Source organism: Astatotilapia calliptera, chromosome 7, assembly GCF_964374335.1.
Source record: "Astatotilapia calliptera chromosome 7, fAstCal68.1, whole genome shotgun sequence".
Classification (NCBI taxonomy): Eukaryota; Metazoa; Chordata; class Actinopteri; order Cichliformes; family Cichlidae; genus Astatotilapia; species Astatotilapia calliptera.
Genome location: NC_137428.1, coordinates 10,618,856 through 10,645,312, shown reverse-complemented (window position 1 = coordinate 10,645,312; position 26,457 = coordinate 10,618,856). Strand labels below are relative to the sequence as shown.

The 26,457-nt window shown below is 38.5% G+C and overlaps 1 protein-coding gene across 3 annotated transcripts in view; it reads left to right on the top strand.

Annotated features, from left to right (window-relative positions):
* The window catches only part of nlrc5 (NLR family, CARD domain containing 5), a 39,272-nt gene that overhangs the window by 1,270 nt on the left and 11,545 nt on the right, over window positions 1–26,457 (top strand). The window contains exons 3-36 of one of the 3 annotated variants that reach the window (XM_080303432.1): window positions 1,111–1,161; window positions 3,576–3,644; window positions 5,938–6,123; window positions 6,323–6,477; window positions 7,004–7,135; window positions 7,472–7,787; window positions 8,557–9,025; window positions 9,198–9,360; window positions 9,631–9,761; window positions 12,367–12,592; window positions 12,669–12,910; window positions 15,550–15,633; window positions 15,735–15,818; window positions 15,937–16,020; window positions 16,115–16,204; window positions 16,476–16,526; window positions 16,610–16,639; window positions 17,008–17,091; window positions 17,335–17,418; window positions 17,534–17,623; window positions 17,764–17,844; window positions 18,090–18,173; window positions 18,811–18,894; window positions 20,913–21,002; window positions 21,898–21,945; window positions 22,051–22,080; window positions 22,174–22,257; window positions 22,352–22,435; window positions 23,439–23,528; window positions 23,691–23,750; window positions 24,194–24,277; window positions 24,415–24,498; window positions 24,902–24,991; window positions 25,108–25,173. In XM_080303432.1, the coding sequence (XP_080159558.1) occupies window positions 1,111–1,161; window positions 3,576–3,644; window positions 5,938–6,123; window positions 6,323–6,477; window positions 7,004–7,135; window positions 7,472–7,787; window positions 8,557–9,025; window positions 9,198–9,360; window positions 9,631–9,761; window positions 12,367–12,592; window positions 12,669–12,910; window positions 15,550–15,633; window positions 15,735–15,818; window positions 15,937–16,020; window positions 16,115–16,204; window positions 16,476–16,526; window positions 16,610–16,639; window positions 17,008–17,091; window positions 17,335–17,418; window positions 17,534–17,623; window positions 17,764–17,844; window positions 18,090–18,173; window positions 18,811–18,894; window positions 20,913–21,002; window positions 21,898–21,945; window positions 22,051–22,080; window positions 22,174–22,257; window positions 22,352–22,435; window positions 23,439–23,528; window positions 23,691–23,750; window positions 24,194–24,277; window positions 24,415–24,498; window positions 24,902–24,991; window positions 25,108–25,173 (3,880 nt within the window). Of the gene's footprint in view, window positions 1–1,110; window positions 1,162–3,575; window positions 3,645–5,937; window positions 6,124–6,322; window positions 6,478–7,003; window positions 7,136–7,471; window positions 7,788–8,553; window positions 9,026–9,197; window positions 9,361–9,630; window positions 9,762–12,366; window positions 12,593–12,668; window positions 12,911–15,549; window positions 15,634–15,734; window positions 15,819–15,936; window positions 16,021–16,114; window positions 16,205–16,475; window positions 16,527–16,609; window positions 16,640–17,007; window positions 17,092–17,334; window positions 17,419–17,533; window positions 17,624–17,763; window positions 17,845–18,089; window positions 18,174–18,810; window positions 18,895–20,912; window positions 21,003–21,897; window positions 21,946–22,050; window positions 22,081–22,173; window positions 22,258–22,351; window positions 22,436–23,438; window positions 23,529–23,690; window positions 23,751–24,193; window positions 24,278–24,414; window positions 24,499–24,901; window positions 24,992–25,107; window positions 25,174–26,457 lie in introns of all 3 variants that reach the window. The other 2 variants (XM_080303431.1, XM_080303433.1) reach the window with 2 other exon arrangements.

The following is a 26,457-nucleotide window of genomic DNA, read 5'->3' as shown; positions in this document are numbered from 1 at the left end:
AGTGACTTTCACTTTGAGGTTTACTTTACTTGTCTGGGTCCTCTGTTCTGTCAAAACAGTAGAACAAAGTGAAAGATCATTTAAAGCAGTCTTAAAAATAGAGTTTTGTTTGGTGAGCAAATGCATAATATACGTGTTTCATGCATACAGTACCAGTTAAAGGTTTGCCTGCTGAGGAGAATAGGGTATAAGCACTGAGGTTGACATGGAAGTGGTTACATTTATTTGACTGTGTACGGAAAGAACCCAAAAATCAACCCCACAGTACCCACAGCATCAGCAGTTTTCTTCAAAGTAACACACTATGACAGCATGAACTAACTTTTACTGTATTAACAAACTTGTTGAATCACCAAATTTAGTATAAATGGTCACTAATTTCTGTTGAATAAGGGTTGGTGTGCTCAGCTCTTAATCTGTTATATTTAGTCAAGTTTTAAAAAAAGAATTAGGGGCAGAGGTTTTAATTTATGGTTGCTCTTCTGTAATCCACACAGTAGCAAATGTATACATAGAGGTTCGTATATATTTGACCACTGGGCAGATTTATATTAAATAGGTTGGTGTCCTGGTATGGAACCAGCTTTTAAGTGTAGTCCACAAATTTGCAGTAGGGTTGAGGGCAGGGTTTAGGAAAGCAATTCCACTTAGCCGACTTTATTTATTCCAATGCTAATACACTTATTCCCATGATGAGTGTATGTAAACTTTTGACCACAACTATAAATGTGGGGCACAGACATCAGAATCCCTTTTTATTGTACAGATTATAACTGGAGTATTTTAAATACTATTACTATAGTTTTGGTGTTGCTTCAAGCATTTTTTATGAATATAATGGTCTTATTTTGGGGTCACAAATTTTTTAGGAGCTGCATTATTTGAGGTTCTTTTGTAGTTGGCATGATGGACTACATTTAGCCTTTCTAGTATCCCTAAGTTGTCACTTAGATGACATTTACATAAAGCCATAGAGACATTTGTTGTCATGTTTTCACAGCATGAAGTTGAATAATACATAAAATATATTTAACCATAGTAATTACAAATGTAACTATAGTTGTGCTTATCTGCATGGCTAACAGTGTGACTTTGTGCTTGAATGTTTAGCTGATGATGTACCATCTCCAGCCGCAGAGGACGTGTCTCTAGCAAACACAGGTAGACCACCTCTGTTTGCCACTGTCTCATATCTGTGTGTACAGAATAATTGTGTGGATGTGTATGTGCATGTAAAGATTTGTAGTTTTATTTGTGCTTGACCTAACCTCTAAGCTTACTATAAATGCACATATTTGCAGTCTGCAGGGGATTTTCCATAATTTGGTGTTTTCTTTTTTGGTTTTACATCAGACTGACCACATTGGGTCACATTTCTCTGGCTTGTTTTGTGTGTTTACTGAGCACACCCAAAGCATCTTCCAAATAAAATGTGGCTCAGCCATAAGATCAGAAGCTAAGATTAAATGATAATGAAACCCAAAATGAGGCACTAAAAGAAATTCATCAGATGTTAATGTTTTTGAATTCTCATACGCTTTATTTTTCTAAGTAAAAATAAAGTAAAAGTAAAATGTAATCACAGTAGTATAACACAAAGTCAGTTAAATTTCGGGGATACCAATCTGCCCATTTTGGAAGGTTCAACTATTGTGAATCCATTTTAGCTGCTTTAGTGTAATTGAAAGTGACATGAGGTGCACTGGAGTGGCAACAGCAAGATGATCTCAGAAGAGGAAATAGTTTCGCAAGTGGTTTTGCAGACCATTGTTGTCTCCTTATACTTCTTGACTGACTCTTTTAGCTGGTGTCGTTGTCTTTGCTGGAAGCATGAGATAGCACCTGCAGCCCATGCAGGTTGTAAGAGTTACTTTTGCTCCTCCAGTGTGCCATGTCAATGTGCTATCACAAAAAAGTTTGCTGTGCCTTCCAGCCCCGTCTCAAGATAGTAGAGGTGATGCCTATCTTGTGGAGTCTGTTTCTGACAGTTTGGTCCATGGAGGTTATTTTTTAGGGGTCTAGCTGTGTTCCTCCTGCTACTGCTGTTGGGTTGATGGCCTTCTAGTGCCCTGTCCTGCTCTACTCTTCTAATGGCCCGTCTCCTGGTATCTCCTCACAGTTTTATAACTGTGCTGGGTGACAAACCTTTTTGTGATGACCTGTGAACCTTAATGGGATGCAGGTACTGTCTCAGGTAATCAGCAGTGACAAGTTCAACAGCAAAAAGCAGAGCTAGAGGAAAATCAGTCAGGAGGGATAAGGAGAGAGCAGTAGTTTCTCCATCACCTGCAAAACCATTCCCTAGTTGTTGCTGCTCCGGTTCCCCCTCACTGGTGTTTTACACCAAAGCAGGTGAAATAGGTTCACAATGGTTTGTACTGATATTTACCTGTGTTCCCTTCATTTTTGAGCAGTATAGTCTTCATTTATCACCCACGGCTGCAAAACAACCATCACTACCCTGTAGGGGTGGGGGGGGGAAATCGATACTGTGTAGTATCGTGATATTTTGTTTGCTAATAATGTATCGATACAGGGACAGCAGAAATCGATATTTTGTTACAAAAAAAGTTTTTGTGGACTGGAACATGCTCTGACTTCAGAGCATGTTGATCCTTTTTCTGAGCAAGAATCCTGACACTGTCCAAATGTGTTTAACTTTTTTTTTGGCAGCAATAAACATGACAGTTTACTTATTTTAATTTAAGACATGTTTTATTTTAATTAAGTTTAAAACTTTTTTTATTTAATGTAAAATTATATTTTGTTTTAATTTACTTTCAAATTCTTCAGTTGCTGAATGGGCTGCATAGTTTTCATAAATTGCATAGTTCAGAATAGCTATAATTGTACCAGATGGTTGCATTCAGTTAAGTTGGACTAGACTGTAGTACAAACCGTTCAGTTTGTCAACAATAAAACTGACTGACATGAGAGAAAGACTGAGTGTGAGACTTTGATATTAGATAAAATGAATATTGATAAGGTTTACCTTTATGTACAGAATCTGAATATCAGAAATCTTTTTTAAAAATTGCAATAATATCATATCGTGCGTTAAGTATTGTGATAATATCGTGTTGTGGGATGTATGGTGATTCCCACCTCTACTACCCTGATGGTGACAATACCACTATAACCATTCTACAGCCACTCAATAGTTATGCCTCTTTCTTTCTCTTTTTAGAAAAGCTTAAATTAGTTTTTTAATTTTTCTCATTTATTTCAGCAATCACTTGTATTAGCTCAGTTTAGTTTACAGTAAAGGCTCAAAGAAAACACACTCAGGGGAAAAGTGAAACCAAAAGCTTAAGATTGTTGTAAATAGGTTTGCATGTATCAAAAAATGTACGTGACTTATTCGTTCGTTTCACTTTGGGATTCCCCCAGCATTTTATTTTTTTGCGTTATTGGTGTGTAGATCATTTCAAAACTGATAGGAAGGTTTAAGAGGTGTAGCTACAGAATATTTGAACGTCTTGCAACACACTTTATTGCATTCATTTTTTTGGCATGTTATACTTTTCTGCAGGGTTTTCATGCACTGTATGTTTTCTGTGGCTTCTGTATTGCAGACGGTTGTGAAAGTTCTAGGCCTGCTGTAACATCTTTAGAGCAGCGGCTCATCAAGCGCCCACGGATCGGTAGGATACACATGTGACTTTTAATTATTCATGCGTTACAGCTACATTCAGACCATCACACAAACCAACAAAGAGAAATATTTAATTCATTGATTTATTAATAAAAACAAAAACAAGAGTTTATGATAAGAAACTAGGAAGAGTTAAAACACAATACAGTAAGTGTGCAGCTGACAGTGGAAAGACTGGGATCCATCTTGGAAAATTTCCAGTACCTATCTAGTTCTCACAATAATTAATCCAGCATGGTGGTATTGCTAATTTAGGTTAAAGTTTTAAAGGACTTATCACTTTTTTAGCACTCAAACCCTTTGCCTTATCTTGGCAGTAAAGCCTGTGCTGCCAAAAAAGCTCTGCCCCTTTGACACATGGACCTACAGGGAGTGCAGAATTATTAGGCAAATGAGTATTTTGTCCACATCATCCTCTTCATGCATGTTGTCTTACTCCAAGCTGTATAGGCTCGAAAGCCTACTACCAATTAAGCATATTAGGTGATATGCATCTCTGTAATGAGAAGGGGTGTGGTCTAATGACATCAACACCCTATATCAGGTGTGCATAATTATTAGGCAACGTCGTTTTCTTTGGCAAAATGGGTCAAAAGAAGGACTTGACAGGCTCAGAAAAGTCAAAAATAGTGAGATATCTTGCAGAGGGATGCAGCAGTCTCAAAATTGCAAAGCTTCTGAAGCGTGATCATCGAACAATCAAGCGTTTCATTCAAAATAGTCAACAGGGTCGCAAGAAGCGTGTGGAAAAACCAAGGCGCAAAATAACTGCCCATGAACTGAGAAAAGTCGAGCGTGCAGCTGCCAAGATGCCACTTGCCACCAGTTTGGCCATATTTCAGAGCTGCAACATCACTGGAGTGCCCAAAAGCACAAGGTGTGCAATACTCAGAGACATGGCCAAGGTAAGAAAGGCTGAAAGACGACCACCACTGAACAAGACACACAAGCTGAAACGTCAAGACTGGGCCAAGAAATATCTCAAGACTGGTTTTTCTAAGGTTTTATGGACTGATGAAATGAGAGTGAGTCTTGATGGGCCAGATGGATGGGCCCGTGGCTGGATTGGTAAAGGGCAGAGAGCTCCAGTCCGACTCAGACGCCAGCAAGGTGGAGGTGGAGTACTGGTTTGGGCTGGTATCATCAAAGATGAGCTTGTGGGGCCTTTTCGGGTTGAGGATGGAGTCAAGCTCAACTCCCAGTCCTACTGCCAGTTTCTGGAAGACACCTTCTTCAAGCAGTGGTACAGGAAGAAGTCTGCATCCTTCAAGAAAAACATGATTTTCATGCAGGACAATGCTCCATCACACGCGTCCAAGTACTCCACAGCGTGGCTGGCAAGAAAGGGTATAAAAGAAGAAAAACTAATGACATGGCCACCTTGTTCACCTGATCTGAACCCCATTGAGAACCTGTGGTCCATCATCAAATGTGAGATTTACAAGGAGGGAAAACAGTACACCTCTCTGAACAGTGTCTGGGAGGCTGTGGTTGCTGCTGCACGCAATGTTGACGGTGAACAGATCAAAACACTGACAGAATCCATGGATGGCAGGCTTTTGAGTGTCCTTGCAAAGAAAGGTGGCTATATTGGTCGCTGATTTGTTTTTGTTTTGTTTTTGAATGTCAGAAATGTATATTTGTGAATGTGGAGATGTTATATTGGTTTCACTGGTAAAAATAAATAATTGAAATGGGTATATATTTGTTTTTTGTTAAGCTGCCTAATAATTATGCACAGTAATAGTCACCTGCACACACAGATATCCCCCTAAAATAGCTAAAACTAAAAACAAACTAAAACTACTTCCAAAAACATTCAGCTTTGATATTAATGAGTTTTTTGGGTTCATTGAGAACATGGTTGTTGTTCAATAATAAAATTATTCCTCAAAAATACAACTTGCCTAATAATTCTGCACTCCCTGTATGAACTCTGTGGTATCTAGCATCACTGTGTTGGTGGCGAATTGTTTTTATGTTGTATGTAGGGGATAGGGAAATTGGGCTTACGTGGATGAGTGTTACACATCATCCCACAGATAATCAGTTGAAATTGATGAGGAAGTCTTTAGTTTAGCATTTAGTTGTGCTGCTTCATGTAGTTGAGCAATTATTGTACACTGCGGGAAGCTGATGTCATCAGAGCGGGCCTATGTCTTAGATATCAAAATAAGATCAACCTGAAACCCAGGGCTGACATTTTTAAGCAATACAATCGCACTGTAAAGAGATTATCTGTGTTATTCACTTCTAACTTTTATAATGGGTTCCACCCACAGATCACTGGGAGCAGTACATCAGTGAAGTGAAGAAATTCCTGCTGAAGAGATGGGAGCGACTCACAGCTGGCCTGGTGAGGGAGGTCCAGCTGGAGAATGTATGGGTCAGCCCAAGAGCGGCAAACAGAAGCAGAGACAGACCTGATCAAACCCCTGGCTCAGCAGACAGAGGGGGCAGAACACCAGGTCAGCAAGACTTCCTCTAATTGTACCAGTTGATGATTGGGCTTTTTTTTAAATAAAGGGATTTTTTAAAAGTATCTTGTGGTGCACAAAGAAATAAAATCATAGCAGTTTTGTATGTTCTAAGCTTTTCATGTAAACTTACCTAATCATGAATATTTGAAGTCTGCTGCACACCTCACATCTTTCTCACCAAACTCAGAGCCCGATGGGGATTACGGGTATTTGGAGTCCAGAGTGACGTTGGAGACGTTCCTCCAGGGATGTATGGGTAAAGTGACAGTTCTGGTGGGCCAGACTGGATCAGGAAAAACTCTGCTAACATCCTGTTTAGGACAGCAGTGGGCTAGTGGATTAGTAAGTTCACTTTTTGTCAACATTTATAATTATTTGCGTTATCAGACATGTTCTATGTTCATCTGTATGGCTAGTGCTGGTCTTATTTGTATTCAGAGGAATAAAGGAAGAGCCATTGTCCCAGAATTTGCATGCTAGTGTTATAAAAACATAGAGCAGCTTTATTTCCATACTGTATCCATACTGTATTTACTGTGGTTATCATTATTAGAGCATGCTGTAGGCTTAGGAACCATCACTGACCTTGCAGAGGTTGCAGATGATCCAAACTCTGCATTCTCATTGTTTACTGGAAAAACCTAATCAATAAATTATCAATTTGGTGCATTAAGAATAAAAGTAAAGATACTCCTGCTACTATCAGGCAGCTACTTGTTCAGCCATTTTTCCACTGCAAACACGTTTCTTCTGGAGCCAATGAATGCTTTTTACAACTTTCACATTTGTGAAACTACCTAAGCTGTGCAAACAGAATTTGATATGACTTTTTTCCTCTGCCAATTGTTCTCCTCTCCATCTCATCCAGGGTCCTATCCCTTCATCCTTTGTGTTTGTCCTGCTGGAGTTTCGTCAGCTCAACCTACTGTCACACCCTCTTTCACTATCAGAGCTGCTTTTCCAGTACTACCTCCCTCCAACTGGGGGAGAAGATGCAAAGGTACGCACGTAATGCTTGAGTAATACTTGTTATAAAACAGTACATTTGTGATACTAAACATAGGGATGCATTTCATTTAAATCAAAATCTGGTTTGAGCTAAACCCCTTCACATAGTTAGTTATGCTTTGCACTCTGGGATGTGACAGAATATCATATCATATTAGTGGTAAAATGAATGTAAATTGAAGATCAGAGTTGTGTTTGTGTAAGAAAAAAAATGAATCCATGGGAAAAGGGCTACAGTTTTATGAACTCATCAGCTGATTTGGGCCAGAGTAAACAAACTACAGGTGTGAAATTCAACTGCTTCTAAACGTATTCTTCATTTGAACAGAGAGCCATTATCGACTACCTCCTTACTAATCCAGAGCAAAGCTGTTGGGTACTGGATGGCTATGATGAGTTTCACGGCAAACTCAGCAGACAAGAAGTGCAGAGGAAACCGCTGCACTTAGAAGATCCTCTGCCTGTCGCAGACCTCATCTCAGGGTTGCTAAATCGCCAGATTCTTCCAGGAAGCACTGTGCTGGTCACCTGTCGTGTACGGGATCTTATAGATTTGGATGGCATTTCAGATAAAGTAGGCCAGCTGCTGGGCTGGGACCAGGATGAGATCAAGGAGTATGTAGACAACTTCTTTGGTGCAAAAGGTGAAAACTTTATTTACTTGTATTTACATTGTTGTTGGGCTTTATTTAATTATTTTATTTGTTTTATTTATTTCTGTAAAGCTTTGAGGAAGTGTTGTTTTTGGCTCTTCTGTATTAACTTAATTTTTCTCTGTGGAAGTTGGTGCTTAGTATATATAATCAAGGCAATACAATTATATCAAGTTAGAAAAAAAAGGAATAATTCACTTATTACTACTTTTTTGTATTAACTGATAAAATATGGTTTTCTGGACATCAGATTTTTGCTGCATATTCATTTCTTGAAAACATCTAACTCTCTCTTTCCCCACAGCCAAAGTTGTCTCTGATATTTTTTCTCGCTTTCTCTTTGACTCTTACTTGACACTTGTCTGCATTTTTTATTTTCTCTTCAGTTATGGTTGCTGTGGGTTTCAAGACTCACATAAATATCAGCCAAGTTTGAACTTGCATGTTTATTTTACTTGTTGGCAGTATCTTATGTAAATAACCCTAATCTGGGATTATCTACATTTTTTGCAGTGCTATATTTGCTCATTTAGACCTGCAAACCAGCACCTGTATCCAGGTATAACTGGCAAATTGCTAAAATTTAGACTTTCAAACTAGTAGAAATGAGTAATTTCCACATAAAACAGGACCTCATGCGTAATAGCTGCATTACTAACATGAAAAAATTGGTGTAAAAATAATAAATAAAATTCTTGTGCACATCTATCTTAAATGTATGTTGTCTTTAACTAGTTTAATCATCATTTACACCCAGCAGATGTAGCTCTTAGAGAGCAGGCAGCACAGCTCCTTCTCTCCAGTCGACACCTCCTCGCCATGTCTTCCATTCCTGCCCTATGCAACATCTGCTGCATCTGTCTTGAGCATTTACTGCTGCAGTGTAGAGATAAAGACACAGGAGGAGCACCGATGCCTGATGAAAAAGGAAGTAAGGCAAGGACAGATGCTCAGGAAGCAGAAGGAGCACAGATGTCAAGAGAAGCCAGAGGGGAGGAGGGCAATAGAAGAGGAAACCCTGCACAAAGGAAACAAGAGGATGGAAAAAGAAAAGGGAGCAAAGATGTAATAATGGATGGAACAAATGGCAGACCTCAGCTGACTCCCACTTCACTCCAAGTCCCCGCCACCCTAACTCAGGTCTACCTCACTGTTCTGGCCTCATTTCTTAGCCGAGCCCCTAACCACGGAGGAGATGGCAAGCCAAAAACTAAAAGATTTCCTCACAGGTAGAGACGGAGCTGTGAACTCACTCTAGTGTATCACCATCTTGAACATTATATTTCAAAAAATATAAAGTAATTAAAAAAATGACTATTTAGAAAAGAAAGCACCAGTGTAGCAAAAAACGCGTCATGCTTCAGTTTATGGATTATCTCTGTTTTCTGTCTTTCCGTGCAGTGCTGTCACCACACTGACCATTCTGAGTCAGTATCAATCGGAGCTGTGTGAGCTGAGCCAGCTGGCTTGGAGAGGCTTAGAGGAAAGCAAGATACTCTTTTTGAAAGAAGAGATTCCACAGGAGGTTTTAAAGTTTTCATTGAAAATAGGACTCTTATCACAGGTCAGACATGAATGCATGCATTAATGTCCTCCTCATATCTGTGAATGTCCACAAAATCCTTGTTGTCGAGTGTTTGCATGCTATTTATACTATTGATACTATTAATAGATTTGCTTAGTGGGCAAAAGTTATTTGTGTTTCCTTACAGTGGGCATAGATAGGGCTGTGTGTAGTAAACAGAGTAAGGGTAGATAAAGGTTGTCCCTTTAGATGACTTGTCATGTTTGTAAGATATTATTAATAATAACATAATTACTTACCTGCTGTTAGGTGGAGCTCAGACGTCAGGACGGGATACTTGCCAATGCCTACTGCTTCATTCATCTGACAGTGCAGGAGTTTTTAGCTGCACTGAGAATCATGACTAGTAATGATGTTAATGACGCACAGCTTAAGAAGAGGTAAGGAAGCCAAATGGAGAGAAATATGGGTGTAATTTTTAAGATGATTGCAGTGTTAAGACCTGTTTAGGTTATATAGCCCACCTGATGGAGAAACTACGGAGTCACACGGCAGAAGCTCTCTACTTTTGGCATCAAAACACGGTCAAGATGACCTGCTGAAGTTCTGACCAAGTATCAGAATTGGGAAGAAAGGTGATTTAAGTGACGTGGCGTGGTTGCTGGTGCCAGATGGTCTGGTCTGGGTTTTTTTCCGAAAATGCTGATCTACTGGAATTTCCCCACATAACCAACTCTAGTTTTTACAGTGAATGGTCTGAAAAAGAGGAAATAACCAGTGAGTGACAGTTCTCTGGGTGAAAATGTGTTGGTGATGGGAGAACGCGCAGAATTCTTTGAGCTGAAAGAACAGAATTGATAATTCTAAGAACCACTTGTTACAACCAAGCTGTCTACAAGAGCATCACTGAATAAGTTACAAGTTGAAACAGATGTGCTACAACAACAGGAGGCCACACCGGGTGCCACCCTGCCAGCTAAGAACAGGAAACTGAGGCAACAAGTCACATGGGCTCACCAAAATTGAACAAGATTGCCTAATGGGTCTGGATTTCTGCTTTGACATTTAAACAGAAAGGTCAGAATTTGGTATAAGCAACATGAAAACACCTTGCTGAGTCTGTACCACAAATAATAAAGACAGTTCTGACGGCAAAGGGTGGGGGGGGGGGTATAACTCAAAATTGGCAAGGTGTACCTAATAAAATAGCCAGATACTATTTTAGTCTACCGGCACATACACAGTAACCCCTGCACTTTACTCTCTCACTGGTGAGGGACAAATTCAAATGACAGATAACAGTATAACATTCACGACATTATTACACATTGATTGATTAAATTATCCGCAAATTTACATCCTGGAAACAATTTTGTTAATTAACCAAATGAACAAAATGTCCTAAATACGGTCACCTTTCTTGTTGCTGCCCTAGCTGAATGACGCTTCTGTGTACACCTGTCCTCCCAACTTGGTGCTGGGCAGTCTCTGCCTGGTCCCGAAATAGATAAGTTCCTTTCAGATCAGGTAGACACTAGTGTGTGATGGAGTGTTTGAAAAGCTGTGGAAACAAAAGTTTGTCGCCTAAGCTAAAAGAGAAGCTCACACACACAGCAGAATCATGATGAATATATTTAAAGATTCAACAGTTAATTAATGAATCTCATTTAGAATATGTGGAAGAAAGCAAGATGGAATTTGACTATGTAAAGTCACACGGTATACCAGGAATAACTCTGCCATGGAAGCAACCTGAGCTGTGCGAGTTAAGCACGCTACAGTACGAGACATATTTGTCCTTAGTCCTTACATCAGAAAACACTGATGTAGGCATAAAGTGACGGCTCAAATCACACTGCGAGAGTCTGTGAGACTGTGCAAAGGTGGGGGCACTGAAATTGAAATATGGCACAGCTGACATAACTAAGCAGCAGGCGACCACAGTCACTCGCTAAGAGGCCTCTTGTATGTGGCTACATGTAGTTTAACATATATCACAACCCCGGGTTGTACTCCACCACATGCTACTGCTTCCTCTAAAAATGACAATGCAGCTTCATGGATTTATTTATTCTTTTGTGAAAGGATGTTGTTTTTATCACGAGTCATTTTAAAAGCAGGAATTTAATTGCATCAGAGCCCACAGATGCTAAGCTCCACCCTCTGACATCCAAATTGCACCCTTCCCTTATAGAGCTCATCTTCCATCCCCTTTTCAGCTTCAGATCCATTCTCATATGTCCAAACATATATAGACTTGAAGCTCCTTCTCTAGGACTTTTTTAAATAACTGCAGCCACGACACAGTAACTTGTGCTTTAGAGTATTTAAACAGGGGGCACGCATTCATTAATGACTTAAATTTTAATTAATTAATTGCTTTTTTAATTGCTGCAGCACTCAGGTTTACAACACCATGAAATCTATTCATACAGCTGTATTTTAATAAATCTCACATTGTTTCCCCTAAAGAATCACTACATTTTTTTGATGTGTGATATGGATTTGTTCACACTTTAATCATATTTAGTTGACAAGGTGGATTGCAAAAAGGACCTCACCCATACCCAGTTCCTTAAATGATTAGATAACAGGTCTGTTTGCTCACACTTCCTCATTTAACCCTTTGATTTCACATGTTTCTGAGTGAGGTTCTGGAGGCGTCTGGTTTGAAATCAGTCAGGCAGCTGCAAAATGACTAGTTCAGTTCTGGTTTTGTTGTGTTTCATTCCGTGAGCATTTGGGGAATGTAGTAAAATTAATGCACCTGAACAGAAGAAAAGATGCAAACCATTCAAACTGGTGTACTGTGCTTTCTTCCCACTCTGTTTGCTTTGTAGGCTGCACTGTAGAAGTTGTTTGTTTTTGTCCTACCTGTTAAATCTTAAAATAATATTATTTATTGTATTTCAAAGTATGCCAGGTCATATTATTATTATTCACATCTCCCAGAAGAGTGTTGAAACTATCATCTGGACAGTGTTGTAACATGCTTTAATTTGCATCATAATTCAGAAGTTGACTTTCCTCTCATTATATCCTCAGATTCAGTCTGAAAACTCGCTGGACAACCAAATCAGACCAGAAGACGGTCTTCACTGACTCACTGTACCTCTATGTTTGCGGTCTGGCTTCCTCAGAATGCACTCCAGCCCTGGTTGAGTTAGCCAAGGTTTCTGGCAGAGCCCAAAGTTGGGTCCAGAAACGGCAAGACCTTGTTCTGACATTGCTCAAAACCATGTGTAACAGTAACACTCTGACCGGACCAAAGGTAGAATGAAAAACAGGAAACAGATTTTATTTTCTGTCTCTTTGTTACTGATCTTTTCTTTGCTATATTTTGCCAGATACTCCAGCTTTGCCACAGTGTTCAGGAGAGCCAGAACCACCAACTCGCCAAGCAGGTTTTTGGTGTGAGACCCAAACTGGAGCTGCGCAACATCTGGCTGTTACCGAATGATATCGAAGCTCTGGCTTTCGTAGTTAATTCAGCCGATCATAATGACATCGGTCTGGACTTCGGAGCGTGCTCCATGGAGCTGGAGTGTTTAATAGTTCTGGCCAGGTGTCAGGGCATTCATAACCTCAGGTGAGGCTACACAGATGTTTACGAGTTACAGTAGTTAAAATGTAACAAAAACCCTCCAGAAACCTACGTGTAATTTTTTTTAGCTAACCTAAATAAAACTAGCAAAAATAAACTATTAATTAGAATACAAAAGTTTATTTTGATTTTGAGACAAGGGTTTTTATTATATTACTGTACCATCCTGGATATGTTAAATCTTACAGGTCAGCATTTATTTGAAAAGGTTTCACAGGGTTATTAATATGATATTTGTGGGAATGCACTATAGGACCATTGGAAAGCCATCATTGTGACACATGAGAGTGTTGAAATGGACGGTGTTGATCTGTCAGAAATTATAAAACCCATGTTTAGCCCACGGACATGCAGAGAGAGGACTAGTCACACAGCAGCAGTGAATGTTGTTGTTAATAGAGCTGCAGCTTTGCCTTTGACATTCCTCAGCTGACTGGCCACCTGTCATACAGTGACAGTGAATGAGCTCAGTATTCTTGTTACAAGAAGACAGAAAATAGTCTGGACTCAACTGCAAAAACACAACCACTGATTCTTTGAAAGTATTTCTTTATCAACTCGAAAAAGAATGTTTTTCCACACAAGTTTGCACTTGCATGTCTTGAAGAGTGGGTGGGACGGGGCCTATCTGTTTAGCGAAATCTGTAAGCTGCACGTTGTCATGTCACATTGTGTTAGTCATCTGTTTATACTGCCTAATTCTGAAAGTTGAAACATCTTTATTGTTAATTTTATATAATTATGCACACTAACATCTAATGTCTGTCTAGCGGGAAAGCTATCCCTCCTTAGTTGCTCTTCCTGATGTTTTCCTTATCCGAAACAAGAATTTAATGACAAATATAGCGTAACCCGTACATATTGTGAAACTAAGATATCTTGGTATCAAATAAAGTTGCATTGACCATAAAGATTTCAGCTCAGACATTAAAAGTAAAGCGAGACAGTGTCTGAAAAAGTGCTGCAGTGATAGCTCATTAATGTGTGTGTAAAACAAACCGAAACCTCAATTTTATTACGAACACCAGTACATCTGCTTGTGGTTATAAAGAGAACCAGTATATAAGTATACAAGTCATAAACTGTAATGATAACTTGGAAAATTAGAATGAGGAAAAATGTGACTGTACACAGCAGTCTATAAGTATGTTCAGAACAGCAGCGTAGGAACTCTATACACAGAAAATATCTTGTTGACAAGATGCAGAAGGTACCTGAAATAGATATTTACAGCTGTGGTGAGCAGAAAATGTTGTTTTACTGACAGTGGTTCGATCCTCCTGTGCAGACTAGAACTAGTGAACAGTCAAGGGTGCAAGCAGAACTTATCAGCTGTTCTCTACAGTTCTCACATAGTTACACCATAATTATTTCATGTGTATACTTTATCTCACCCAGGCACAAGTAAGCTATTAAACTAGATTTTTTATTTGGGCAGTCATCCAACTCTTAATCCTAAACCCAGTACCCGGTTCTTGATCTTGACAAATATGAAAACAAAAAGAATACCGGCACATATTTCTTATTTCATTTTGGACATGACAAATAGAGACCACCCATACATAGAACCAGATGGGCTCCAAACACCAGAGAGTATACAGTGTGAGAGAAAGCATGTGCAAGAAAAGCCACCTGGAAGGCAGCCAATGAAAAGACTATTGAGTGAAAAAAAAGTTGTTATCATCCACATGTAAAACACTAACAATACTGTTGGTACATGTAATAAACTATCCGTCATTATATGATTTAGAAATGTGAAAATTATAATTCAGAAAACTGCTGTAAACCCCCAAACCCTGTACAAATTATACAAGTAAAGCAAACATGATATAACCGGTGTTCAATCCCATCAAATTACCTCTGTCACGGGGATTTAGTTCCAGTTTATTCTGGATTACATAGAGTGAATTATTAACCCTGTAAAGCCTGAAGCATGGATTAATGCCAGACATTTGATTTTCTTTTAATTTGACAAATTGGACAAATGCTGACAATTAAAAAAAATCAATAAATAACAGTTTCCATGTATGAGGTTTCATTTTTTATTTTTTTTTAGAAACATGCTGATGATATAGAGGTCTCAAAATCTCATGTATCAAATATTATACAGGGTTAAAAGAGATTACAGGTTACAACTCCAAAGCTCCTATAAACCTTACTTTGGCTTTCAGTTTGTAGTCTGTGAATCTAGTTTGATTCCCTGCGTCACAGAAATCTGTCTCTGTCACCACCTCTTTAAGAAAGAGTTACCATTTTTTATATATTTGAATGCCTCCTTATTTAGTTATGTTCAGACATTCACACTGACATTTAAACAAATAGATCTCATCTCATATTATGATTCTGGGAATCCGAGTCTGTTTTATCCTCTTTAATTAAAATACTACATTCAAGAAAAGATTAAGCATTGGAATTTCCCACCTGGCGGCTTAGATAATAATTTGTAATTAAAAACATAGCAGCATCAAGAAATATTCTATCAACTATAGAGATGCTGGTAAAAAGCAGTTTGTTTGTTTTAAATTGAGGCTTTGAACTGATTGTTTTTCTTTTTGCAGTTTCTAATCTGATGCTTCCTTATGAATAATAATTACTTTATTGTTATTCACTATGTGTCCTTACAGTTTTCACAGCCGCAAGTATGGGGACAAGTTTGCTGAGAAGTTGTCGTCTGTTTTGCCTAAATTCACATCCCTGCGAAAACTAGAGTATGTTTTATATCGTTGCTTTATTCCTGCGAAAAATATATTAAAGGAAGGTAATTGTCCCTTAACGACAATAATTACCTGTTTGTGTTTGTGTTCACAAGGTTTTCTGGTGCCAGCCTGACTGCTACTGGAGCAGCTAGTTTGGCCTCTGGTCTTCAGGAGTGTCCACACATCACTGATATCAAGTATATCTTCTGTTGTTCAATATAGTGCACGATTAGCTTACTGCTCGATTATCCAGATGCTTTTAATAATGCTGAGCTTAAAGTTTCTGCTCATTTTTCTTCTGGGGGGTTTTTTCAGCGTAAGTGACAACAATTTGAGGGATGAAGGAATCAGTCGCATTGCAGAGATTTTTACCAAACTACAAAACCTTTCGAATGTAGCGTAAGTTCTCACATTTCTAATGCAAAGACTCGTCTGTACTTAACAATGCAGAAGACTTTGTGTGGTGATCATATGTGTGTGTGCTTCTTTGTAGGCTGGGACGAAACAGTACAACCCTGAATGCAGTCGACTGTCTTATTAAAACGATGTCTTCATGTTTGAACATCCAACATGTTCATGCAGAGTAAGACCACACACACATGCACACGAAGTGGCGGTTAAGGCACAGTTATGGCACACGGATTGTTGTTTAAAAGAAATAAAAATTACACACATTTTAACTCACTTTTGTCAGTAATGCTCACTGCACTATTAATATTTTCTCAGTCATAGAGATTTGAGATTCCTGAAATTCAAAGTAGCTGATTGCTATTGATGAAGTTATAATGACAAGACCAGGTAAACATAAGTGTGTCATAAACGTGTACTCCAGTCCAGGTTCTTTTTCTTTGCAGGGGGATCAAAGACTTGACAGTAACTTTCTTCCAAAAGTCAGATATGAACAGGTGACTTTTATGCTTATAAACTAAATAAAGCAATAAAATGAACATAGTAAAATTCTGATATATTTATATTTTCCGCTCTACAGCCATAAATCTATACTTGAATCAACAATCAGGTAAGATATGAAACAAACAAGTCAGTTTACCGTAACTGCCTTACCACAGAGATTTGCCAGTTTCCTTGATGAACTTTGCACCTTTAAATGGGTGTCAGCCAAATGTGCATTCACCTTTACTGTTTTCTTTTGTTTGTTTGTTTTTCGTGACTAGAAAGGACGTTTATGTGGATGTTGATTTATTTTTTTAGTTTTAATTTTTTTTTTTTAAATGTTTATTGAGCATCAACAATGTAGTACAAAGATATACATGTAGCAAGTCCACAATGAATGTTGATTTAAATGTGACTCTAAATGTCACAGTTTAGTATTTTTGAGGTTTTTTGTATCATGGACGTTTGCATTATGATGGTGTCATTTTTCTCCAGCTTGCTGAACCAGAATTGGAACAAGTCGGAGATGCAGAAACTTGCTGAATCCTTGGCTCAATGCCCTGCGCTGTCTGTCCTAGAGTAAGATTTCATAAGTACACACCTTCATAATTAGAAAAACCTATTCAGAGCAGATGACACAGACAACATCAGTAATGAATAGAATAGCAACAATGCACTAGTTATTGACTTACTGTTTTCCCTCTGCTAAAGTAGTTGAACAATCTGCAAACTACACTGTGTGCATATTACATTGGTAAATGAATGCTAGCCAAAGGCCTGTCAATGTGTGTGGCTGTTTTACTGTATGTCTTTGCACTCTAGTCTGTCTGGAGGCCAGTGGGATGAAGACATTTTAAGGACACTGACTGAGTTTTTGCCAAAGTTCAGCATTACTGACAAGCTCATGTAAGACTAGGTTTTAAAAGAAATCAATTGTTTGTGTTGTGCTTGCTGTGCACTTTGCTATACCTGCACATAAAACCCAGCAGCATTTAGCTGATGTTTTACAATCTTTTCTCAGCATTAATGACAGCTGCTCATCAGTGGAGGGTTTGGTGGTTCTGACTGCTCTACTGTCTGATTATCCTCCTGTGATGGAGCTTCATGTCAGGTACAAACACGCATTTAATCTTAGCAACCATAGTTGCAGGAACTTCTAGACATACTGTACCAGGAAATGCAAAATTAGATTTATGTTAGAGTTATTGCTGTCATCTCTGCTCTGTATCTGAATGTTTCTTTATGTTGCAGATTACAGGTTCCTGTTAAGGTGTCTATTGTGTTTGCTAGGGGAAGGGAAAAACCTGCAAGCGGAATATCCAAATCTCTCTGGTATGTTAATGCTTCTGTAACACAAGCTTACAACAACAATATATTTGATGTTGCAGAACAATAGTAGGGTAGCATTTAGAATGAGTAAAGCGATCATTTTAAGCTGGTAACCAACAGACCATCAGTTATCTAGCAAAAAGTTTTAATGTTTTAATTGTTATAATGGGTTGTTCAGGTGTATCCTTTGTCCAATAATGATATGTCATCAGTATTAATGATAATCATTCAGCTTTTGCGTCTTTCAGCCTCAGCTTCTGCAATCTGTATCCTGCTGATCTGGAAAGTGTGTTGAGATGTCTGGGAACCTCTTCTGATCTCACTATGCTGGAGTAAGATGAGCAAGAACCATGAAAGTGCACACACCATGGACAGATAATAAAAATAGGACCATTTCTAATTAGTAGATAATAAATTTATGTGTAAAAAGCCTAGAAAGTTTTCAGGGGGAGCCGTATGAATACAAGTGTCTACAGTTACGAAGATAATGGTGCAAAGAAAGGAAAGATATTTACAAAGTGTGTCGGGCAATCAAAAAAAACTTTCTACTACACATTTGTGTTAAAAACTGATGTCTTGGACATTATTCTAAAAATGACAGTGTATGCTCAGTTTATGAAGTAAACTGAGCATCATCCTAAACCACCTCTTAAATGATGCACCATCATGGTTTTTGCTTACAGGTAACCATTAGATAGCTTATACAGTGCTTAACAAATTTATTATGCATGTCACACACGCATATTTAATTATATATAAATATTGTAAATAACTGTAATTTGTAGTATTAATAGAAAGATCTCAACAAATGTATCACATTTAGAGGAAAAAGAGACCACTGTTCACACTCATTACACATTTCAGGTGTGTGTGCACTACTGATATTGATATACTGACTCATTTTTGTCATGTTCTCTTGATAAATGTACAAACACTGAGTTGTAAAGCATTTTTAACCTTTCTTTTCAGTTTGTCCAGTAACTGTTTAGGCAACAAGGGTCTGAAGAAGTTGTTGGATTTCCTGCCTCGTCTTAGCAAAATCCAGGAAATTAAGTAAGCTCACACGCATGCATTTATTCTCTCTGACCGAGGCTGGAGCTTGTCATAGGGTGGCATAGGGTGTCTGTAGGGGGGTAGATATTTGGACAGGCTGCTAGTCTGTCACAATGCTCACACACAATCATTATAACTAATAATTAATTAATAATTCTACCTCTTTTAAAGCTTTCCTTGAGATATTTATACAGTGGGGCAAAAAAGTATTTAGTCAGCCACCGATTGTGCAAGTTCCCCCACCTAAAATGATGACAGAGGTCAGTAATTTGCACCAGAGGTACACTTCAACTGTGAGAGACAGAATGTGAAAAAAAAATCCATGAATCCACATGGTAGGATTTGTAAAGAATTTATTCGTAAATTAGGGTGGAAAATAAGTATTTGGTCAATAACAAAAATACAACTCAATACTTTGTAACATAACCTTTGTTGGCAATAACAGAGGTCAAACGTTTACTATAGGTCTTTACCAGGTTTGCACACACAGTAGCTGGTATTTTGGCCCATTCCTCCATGCAGATCTTCTCGAGAGCAGTGATGTTTTGGGGCTGTCGCCGAGCAACACGGACTTTCAACTCCCGCCACAGATTTTCTATGGGGTTGAGGTCTGGAGACTGGCTAGGCCACTCCAGGACTTTCAAATGCTTCTTACGGAGCCACTCCTTTGTTGCCCGGGCGGTGTGTTTTGGATCATTGTCATGTTGGAAGACCCAGCCTCGTTTCATCTTCAAAGTTCTCACTGATGGAAGGAGGTTTTGGCTCAAAATCTCACGATACATGGCCCCATTCATTCTGTCCTTAACACGGATCAGTCGTCCTGTCCCCTCGGCAGAAAAACAGCCCCATAGCATGATGTTTCCACCCCCATGCTTCACAGTAGGTATGGTGTTCTTGGGATGCAACTCAGTATTCTTCTTCCTCCAAACACGACGAGTTGAGTTTATACCAAAAAGTTCTACTTTGGTTTCATCTGACCACATGACATTCTCCCAATCCTCTGCTGTATCATCCATGTGCTCTCTGGCAAACTTCAGACGGGCCTGGACATGCACTGGCTTCAGCAGCGGAACACGTCTGGCACTGCAGGATTTGATTCCCTGCCGTTGTAGTGTGTTACTGATGGTGACCTTTGTTACTTTGGTCCCAGCTCTCTGCAGGTCATTCACCAGGTCCCCCCGTGTGGTTCTGGGATCTTTGCTCACCGTTCTCATGATCATTTTGACCCCACGGGATGAGATCTTGTGTGGAGCCCCAGATCGAGGGAGATTATCAGTGGTCTTGTATGTCTTCCATTTTCTGATGATTGCTCCCACAGTTGATTTTTTCACACCAAGCTGCTTGCCTATTGTAGATTCACTCTTCCCAGTCTGGTGCAGGTCTACAATACTTTTCCTGGTGTCCTTCGAAAGCTCTTTGGTCTTGGCCATGGCGGAGTTTGGAGTCTGACTGTTTGAGGCTGTGGACAGGTGTCTTTTATACAGATGATGAGTTCAAACAGGTGCCATTCATACAGGTAACGAGTGGGGGACAGAAAAGCTTCTTACAGAAGACGTTACAGGTCTGTGAGAGCCAGAGATTTTCCTTGTTTGAGGTGTCCAAATACTTATTTTCCACCCTAATTTACGAATAAATTCTTTACAAATCCTACCATGTGGATTCATGGATTTTTTTTTCACATTCTGTCTCTCACAGTTGAAGTGTACCTCTGGTGCAAATTACTGACCTCTGTCATCATTTTAAGTGGGGGAACTTGCACAATCGGTGGCTGACTAAATACTTTTTTGCCCCACTGTAGCTAAAGATACCAACAACTATATTGTAAGTGACCCTGGTGGTGGAATTTCCCTCTATTGCCTCTCTAGTAATTTGCGAGTATTTCAATAGAAAGATGACTCTTTGTTTTTTACATTGAGATATACAAAGTAGGTAGGCAAATGGTCAGCTGTTTTCTCACCAAACAGGTTCCAAACAGCCAACACCAACTTCCTTGTGCTAATTGCTTTTGTTTTTTCCAGTGCCAGTAAAAATGACATCAACATGGAAGGGGTGGTAATGCTGGCTGCAGCTCTATGCTCGTATAACACCTTAACAGAAATTCACATCAGGTAATCTTTGTTTTACATTGTAGCTATTTAATGATACCAAGAGCTGCTTTACCCAACTGTTTGTGCCTCTTATCCCGGTCTGGGTTTAAAAAATCTATCTGTTTGAAAAATACTATAAATACATAATTACATACAATACTACATGTCATATACAGTGATGGGAATAACTGCATTAAAATAAACAGCGTTACTAACGCTGTTACTTATTTCAGTAACAGATAATCTAACGAATTACTTTTACTATCGTTAAAACACTGTTACCATTACTAAGAAAAAAAAGCGGTGTGGGTGTGTTACTATTTTTAAACACACAGATGGTTGACGCTTATGTCATCTTACCGGGGGCTAGGGGTGCGAAACAATCGCACGAGTGCTGCTGATTGGCTGAGGAAGAGTAAGGTAGTCATGGTAGTCATAGTGTGTTGTATTGTTCTATCTAGAGTTTATCTGATTGGTGTTTTATTTCATATTTTCATAAAGTAACATTTGAATAGTTTAGATTAGTGTACAATGTTTCTTATTAGTTCCTTCTGTTAACTGCCCATTTATTTCAATTATATTTTCAGTTTTATAACAAACAGCTGAATATATATTTTAGTATTTTCAAGTATGTTTAGCTATTTATATGTTTGTATTTTAGTAAGTTCCATTAAGAGGGGATTCTTATACATATTTAAACATTTTTTTAAAGTAACGCAATTGTTACTTTTCCTCGTAATTAGTTGCTTTTATAATATTGTGACTCAGTTACTAACTCGGTTACTTTGTTGAAGAAGTAACTAGTAACTATAACTAATTACTTTTTCAAAGTAACTTGCCCAACACTGGTCATATAGTTTTACAGTAATCAGTCAGGTTAATTATAATTGGCTGTTGTGCTCTGTTGGTTTTACAGTGGCGGAGGCAAAGAGGAAGTCAATCTAAAGTTCTGCCCAGATGAAAGGTAGAAGACCTGCATCTATGCAAACGTTCACACAGTCTGATTCTTGTTGTCTCCGTTTAGTTTTTCTGTTTAATAATCTAACTCTCTACTGTATTTCTATGTCAGTGATGACAAGCAGCAGCTGAAGATGTTCCGGTACAGTGAGCAAATAAAGACATGCAGAAAAGTACAAATCTGACCTCTGACTATGAATACAAAAGAATGATCCCCTTTTATTTTTCTTTCTAGAGTAAAGGACAGCAGCATCCTACCATCTGATATAACCAAAGTATGTAGAAAATTGGTCCAGAGTCGCTTCCATTGGGAGTTAGAGTAAGCTTTATTATTGTATATCTGCAAATTATTCAACAGTATTTAAAGTAGTGACTGAACATGTTCATGTTCATGCACTAATGTGTTCTGTCAGGTTATCTCAGTGTTCACTTACCGACAAAGCCATCAAGAATCTTCTCAAAGTGTTGCCAGAGATGACGTCACTGCAGAGACTCAAGTAAGGCATACACACTAATGCAAGTATTAATAATAACACTGGATTACAACCTGCAATAGACAGTCAGATTATGCGGATGTGCAGTAGGGAAAAGATGTGAAGATATGGAAAAAAGCTGCTGAGTACTTTTTAAAGGACACCCTACTGAGATTACTGAGCACAAAATTTGAATATTTGGAAGGTGATTTTAAGTGTAGTTATTTTTAACTAATGGGTATCTATGCTATTCCTATCACAGGGTATATGTTAGGTCCATAAAACAAAAAAATTATGGAAGATCACTATTGTTATAGGAGATTGCAGAACGTTGCAATCTCATCTACACTGCAAGGAGATTTGCAGAAATTCTGTTGTAATTTCACTTTATGCTGTCGACTCTAATTGGAAGTGTGATATTAGTGTATAATTTTTCTCTAGACATATTCATTTAATTTTATTATATATAGTTTGTGACATTATGTAATTACCTTGTAGTTAACTGGAGAAAATCCTCTTACAGATAAAAAACATCAACAACATCAATGAAAATGTATAATTAAACCCTGCAAATAGTTAACAATAACTTTGAAATGCCTTTAGGTGTAATTCTTGGTCCTTTTTATTCAGTCTATAGATGAATTATTTATATTGATTCATTTTTGTCTTTATTTTTATACTGAAGTATTTAAAATTTAATGACTTTAAGAACAAAAAAATAGATTTGCAGATATTTATAAATTAAAAACTTTGATGTTTAATACATAATATCAGTATGTTTTTCTTTTACCATATATATGCTTCTGTCACTTACATATTTTGCCTTTGTGCATTTGGTGTCTTTATTATTCATTAACGCTATCAACCTACCAGAGACTACAGATGAAGTTTAGCCTGTATGGCTAAATCTGGCAAAGCAAATTGTGGCTATTCTATGAACTATGTTTGGAAATTATTTTCAGACTGTGTAAGATACTAAGAACCTCATCAAATGAAATATACTATATTCATTCTGTATTCCTAATAGTGTCAGACAGAGCATCACATCTGCAACCGATGCACTCGAGCTGGTCAGCTGTTTGAATCACAGTCAGCGAGTGACGTCGGTTGAGCTCAGGTACAGTGAATACTTTTGTGGCACTCATCACAACACACCATGCCATATTTGAGTGTTCATGTGATGCTCCTTTCCCTACCACACTTTTTAGTTGTAGCTGCAATTACTTTAATTCTCTAACTGACCGGTTTTGGTTAATTGCTGCTTTGATCTCTTCTTTAGCCTTCGGGGTGACTCCTTCATCAATTTTGATACAGTGAAAGTGGAACAAGTGAGCTGCAGGTCTGTGATCCGCAACATTTTCACTGCTTACTGATGACTTAACAACATTTGTAGGTGTTTTCAGACCGCTCACTTTGTCACTTACCCAAGTATTCACGGCTCATGCACTATAGCAGTTTTAGCTGCTCATTTTAAACTGCATTTCAAGCTGTGTTTATTTTAGAATTTGACTGAAAATATATGTTGTCATTTTCTGTTTTATACATAGAACTGTAGAAATGCGCAGTTTAATTAAAGATTTTATGGTACTCATTGAAAAAGACAATATTATATAGTGTGAAGCACATTGGGTGTCCTGTATTTTACAATCTGCCAGTTTAATCACCGCAGAATTAGAAAGTTCAGGTAAAAGAGGGCATCTTACAATAATTACTATAACTAGTAATTAATCAACTTCATGTGCTATGTTTTTTTTTTTGTCTCCCTGATTGTGTGTAACACAGGTTAACTCATTTTTGCCTGAAGGGTGACCACTTGAAGAAACTTCTTGAGATCCTGCAGCAGGGTCCCCAGCTTTCAGATCTTGAGTATGAGCCACACAAACATTTAGACACACAATCTTAGAATCATAACCACACACCCATGGAGCCATGGATAGTCCAGTGTTTTCTTCCTGAGCTTTTATCCAGTAAGGATGCTCAGCTCTGCTTTTCTTTCATCACAGTTTGTCAAGTAACCAGCTGGAAGATGAAGACGTGAGCTCTTTTGTGCATTCCCTACCAAGGCTAAAAATCAGCACCTATGTCAAGTAAGACTTTAAACATATTAAGTTCTATATTAAATATAGAGCAGAAGAGTAAAAAATACTTAAATGTACACGCACCACCGACTTTATTAGTTAACCTGTTTAAATGCTTGTTGACACAAATATCTAATCAGTCAGTGACATGACAGCAACATGTATTTAGGCATGTATATAAGGTGAAGATGCCCTAATGCAGTTCAAAGTGAACATCTGAATGGGTTAATAAAAAAGGTGATTTAAGTGATTCTGAACATGGCTAGGTGTACCTAATATATTGTCTGCTGAATATATAATAAATTAAACCTCAGGTAGACTGAGAGTATGAAGCTACAATATTTAGAAATGATGTGTATTGTAGTTAATGAGTAAAATATAGACTAATTCTTTTCTGAATCTTCATGTGCAGTCTCAGTAACAACAGACTGACCCAGCAGGGGCTGCTGGCTGTGGCCAGCACATTGTGTACCTGTGCTAATGTCTCTGGTGTGGAAGTGAGGTAAGTCTGCACAAAGGAAAGAAGTTAATGGAATTCTTCTAAGTAATCTATAATGAAATATTTGTCCATGTCTCTCTCTTTGTCCATGGACTCTACTTTCTGATGTCTGCTGGTAGCTTAGGAGAAGAAGAGCGATGCCTCATCTGGTTCAGACAAAATGAAACTCGGGAAAAAACTCTGAGGTAGGAGTTCCATCCAAAATTTCAAAACACTGACTCTGATCCTGAAACGGTGCCCGTATTAAATGGTAAATGGCCTGCATTTGTATAGCACTTTTCTAGTCCATAGGACCCCAAAGCGCTTCACACTACATTCAGTCATTCACCCATTCACACACTGGCGATAGCAAGCTACATCGTAGCCACAGCTGCCCTGGGGCACACTGACAGAGGCGAGGCTGCCGGACACAGGCGCCACCGGGCCCTCTGACCACCACCAGTAGGCAAACATGGGGTTAGTATCTTGCCCAAGGATATTTGGCATGCAGCCAGGAAGCAGCCTGGGATCGAACCACCGACCTTCTGATTAGTGGCTCACCTGCTCTGCCACCTGAGCTACAACCACTGAGTCACTTTGATGAGGTGAGCACAGTGACTCGAGTAAAAACACAGAATTCACACCTACTGGTTTTTTGCTGTATACAGCAAAAAAGAAACCAGTAAAATTTTTAAACATTTTCATTTCAGATAAAGTAAAAAAAAAAAATGAGCTGATGAACTCATTAACACTCATGAAACTTTAGCACTAAAGTTTAGTGCTAAAGCACAATAGCCCTAAGTGGTGAAAGTCACCACTTAGGGCAACGTAGACAGGAAATTTGAAGAGTGTTAAAATGTTGAGAGGAGGCGTGAACTAATGCAGACGTGCAGAGCTCCATGCAGCACTAGTGTGCAGACAGAAAAGAACAAAAGGAAACTTACATGTGGTCTGATTGTATAAGTCAACAGCTGATGTATTCAAAGTAACAAAGTGTCATTGTGAAAAAAAACAGACTCTCTCCTTTGGCTTTGTAATTTTTCCTGCGTGAGCAGCACAGGAAACATCTCACCGGTATGCACAGATATGTGAACTCTCTCTACATCTGAAGGTTCATGCACTGAGTCGGTAAACTGACTGACTGCATCAGCAAAGATGAACGGCTGAAAACTTCTAAATCCAGCTTGCACACTGTGGGCGACAAGGAACTGACTTTGCATGTCAGAAGTAGAGCTGAGCATAGCAGTGAACCTTAGAATGTGGTTGTAAATATTCGAAGACATAATTAGTTTCTGGTGTCTGATCGATTTTAGCAGCTCTGAAAGTACCTTCCTTAACTCTAGCACTCACAGTAACAAGGGTTCAGCGTCCTCCAGCTCTCAATAAACGTCCAGTATATAATACTATTACAATGTAATTTGGGGGCTTAGTAGAGGTTAAGGCCTTTTAAAGATTTTAGTACATTTTGGATTTGGCACTAACTTTGCAAA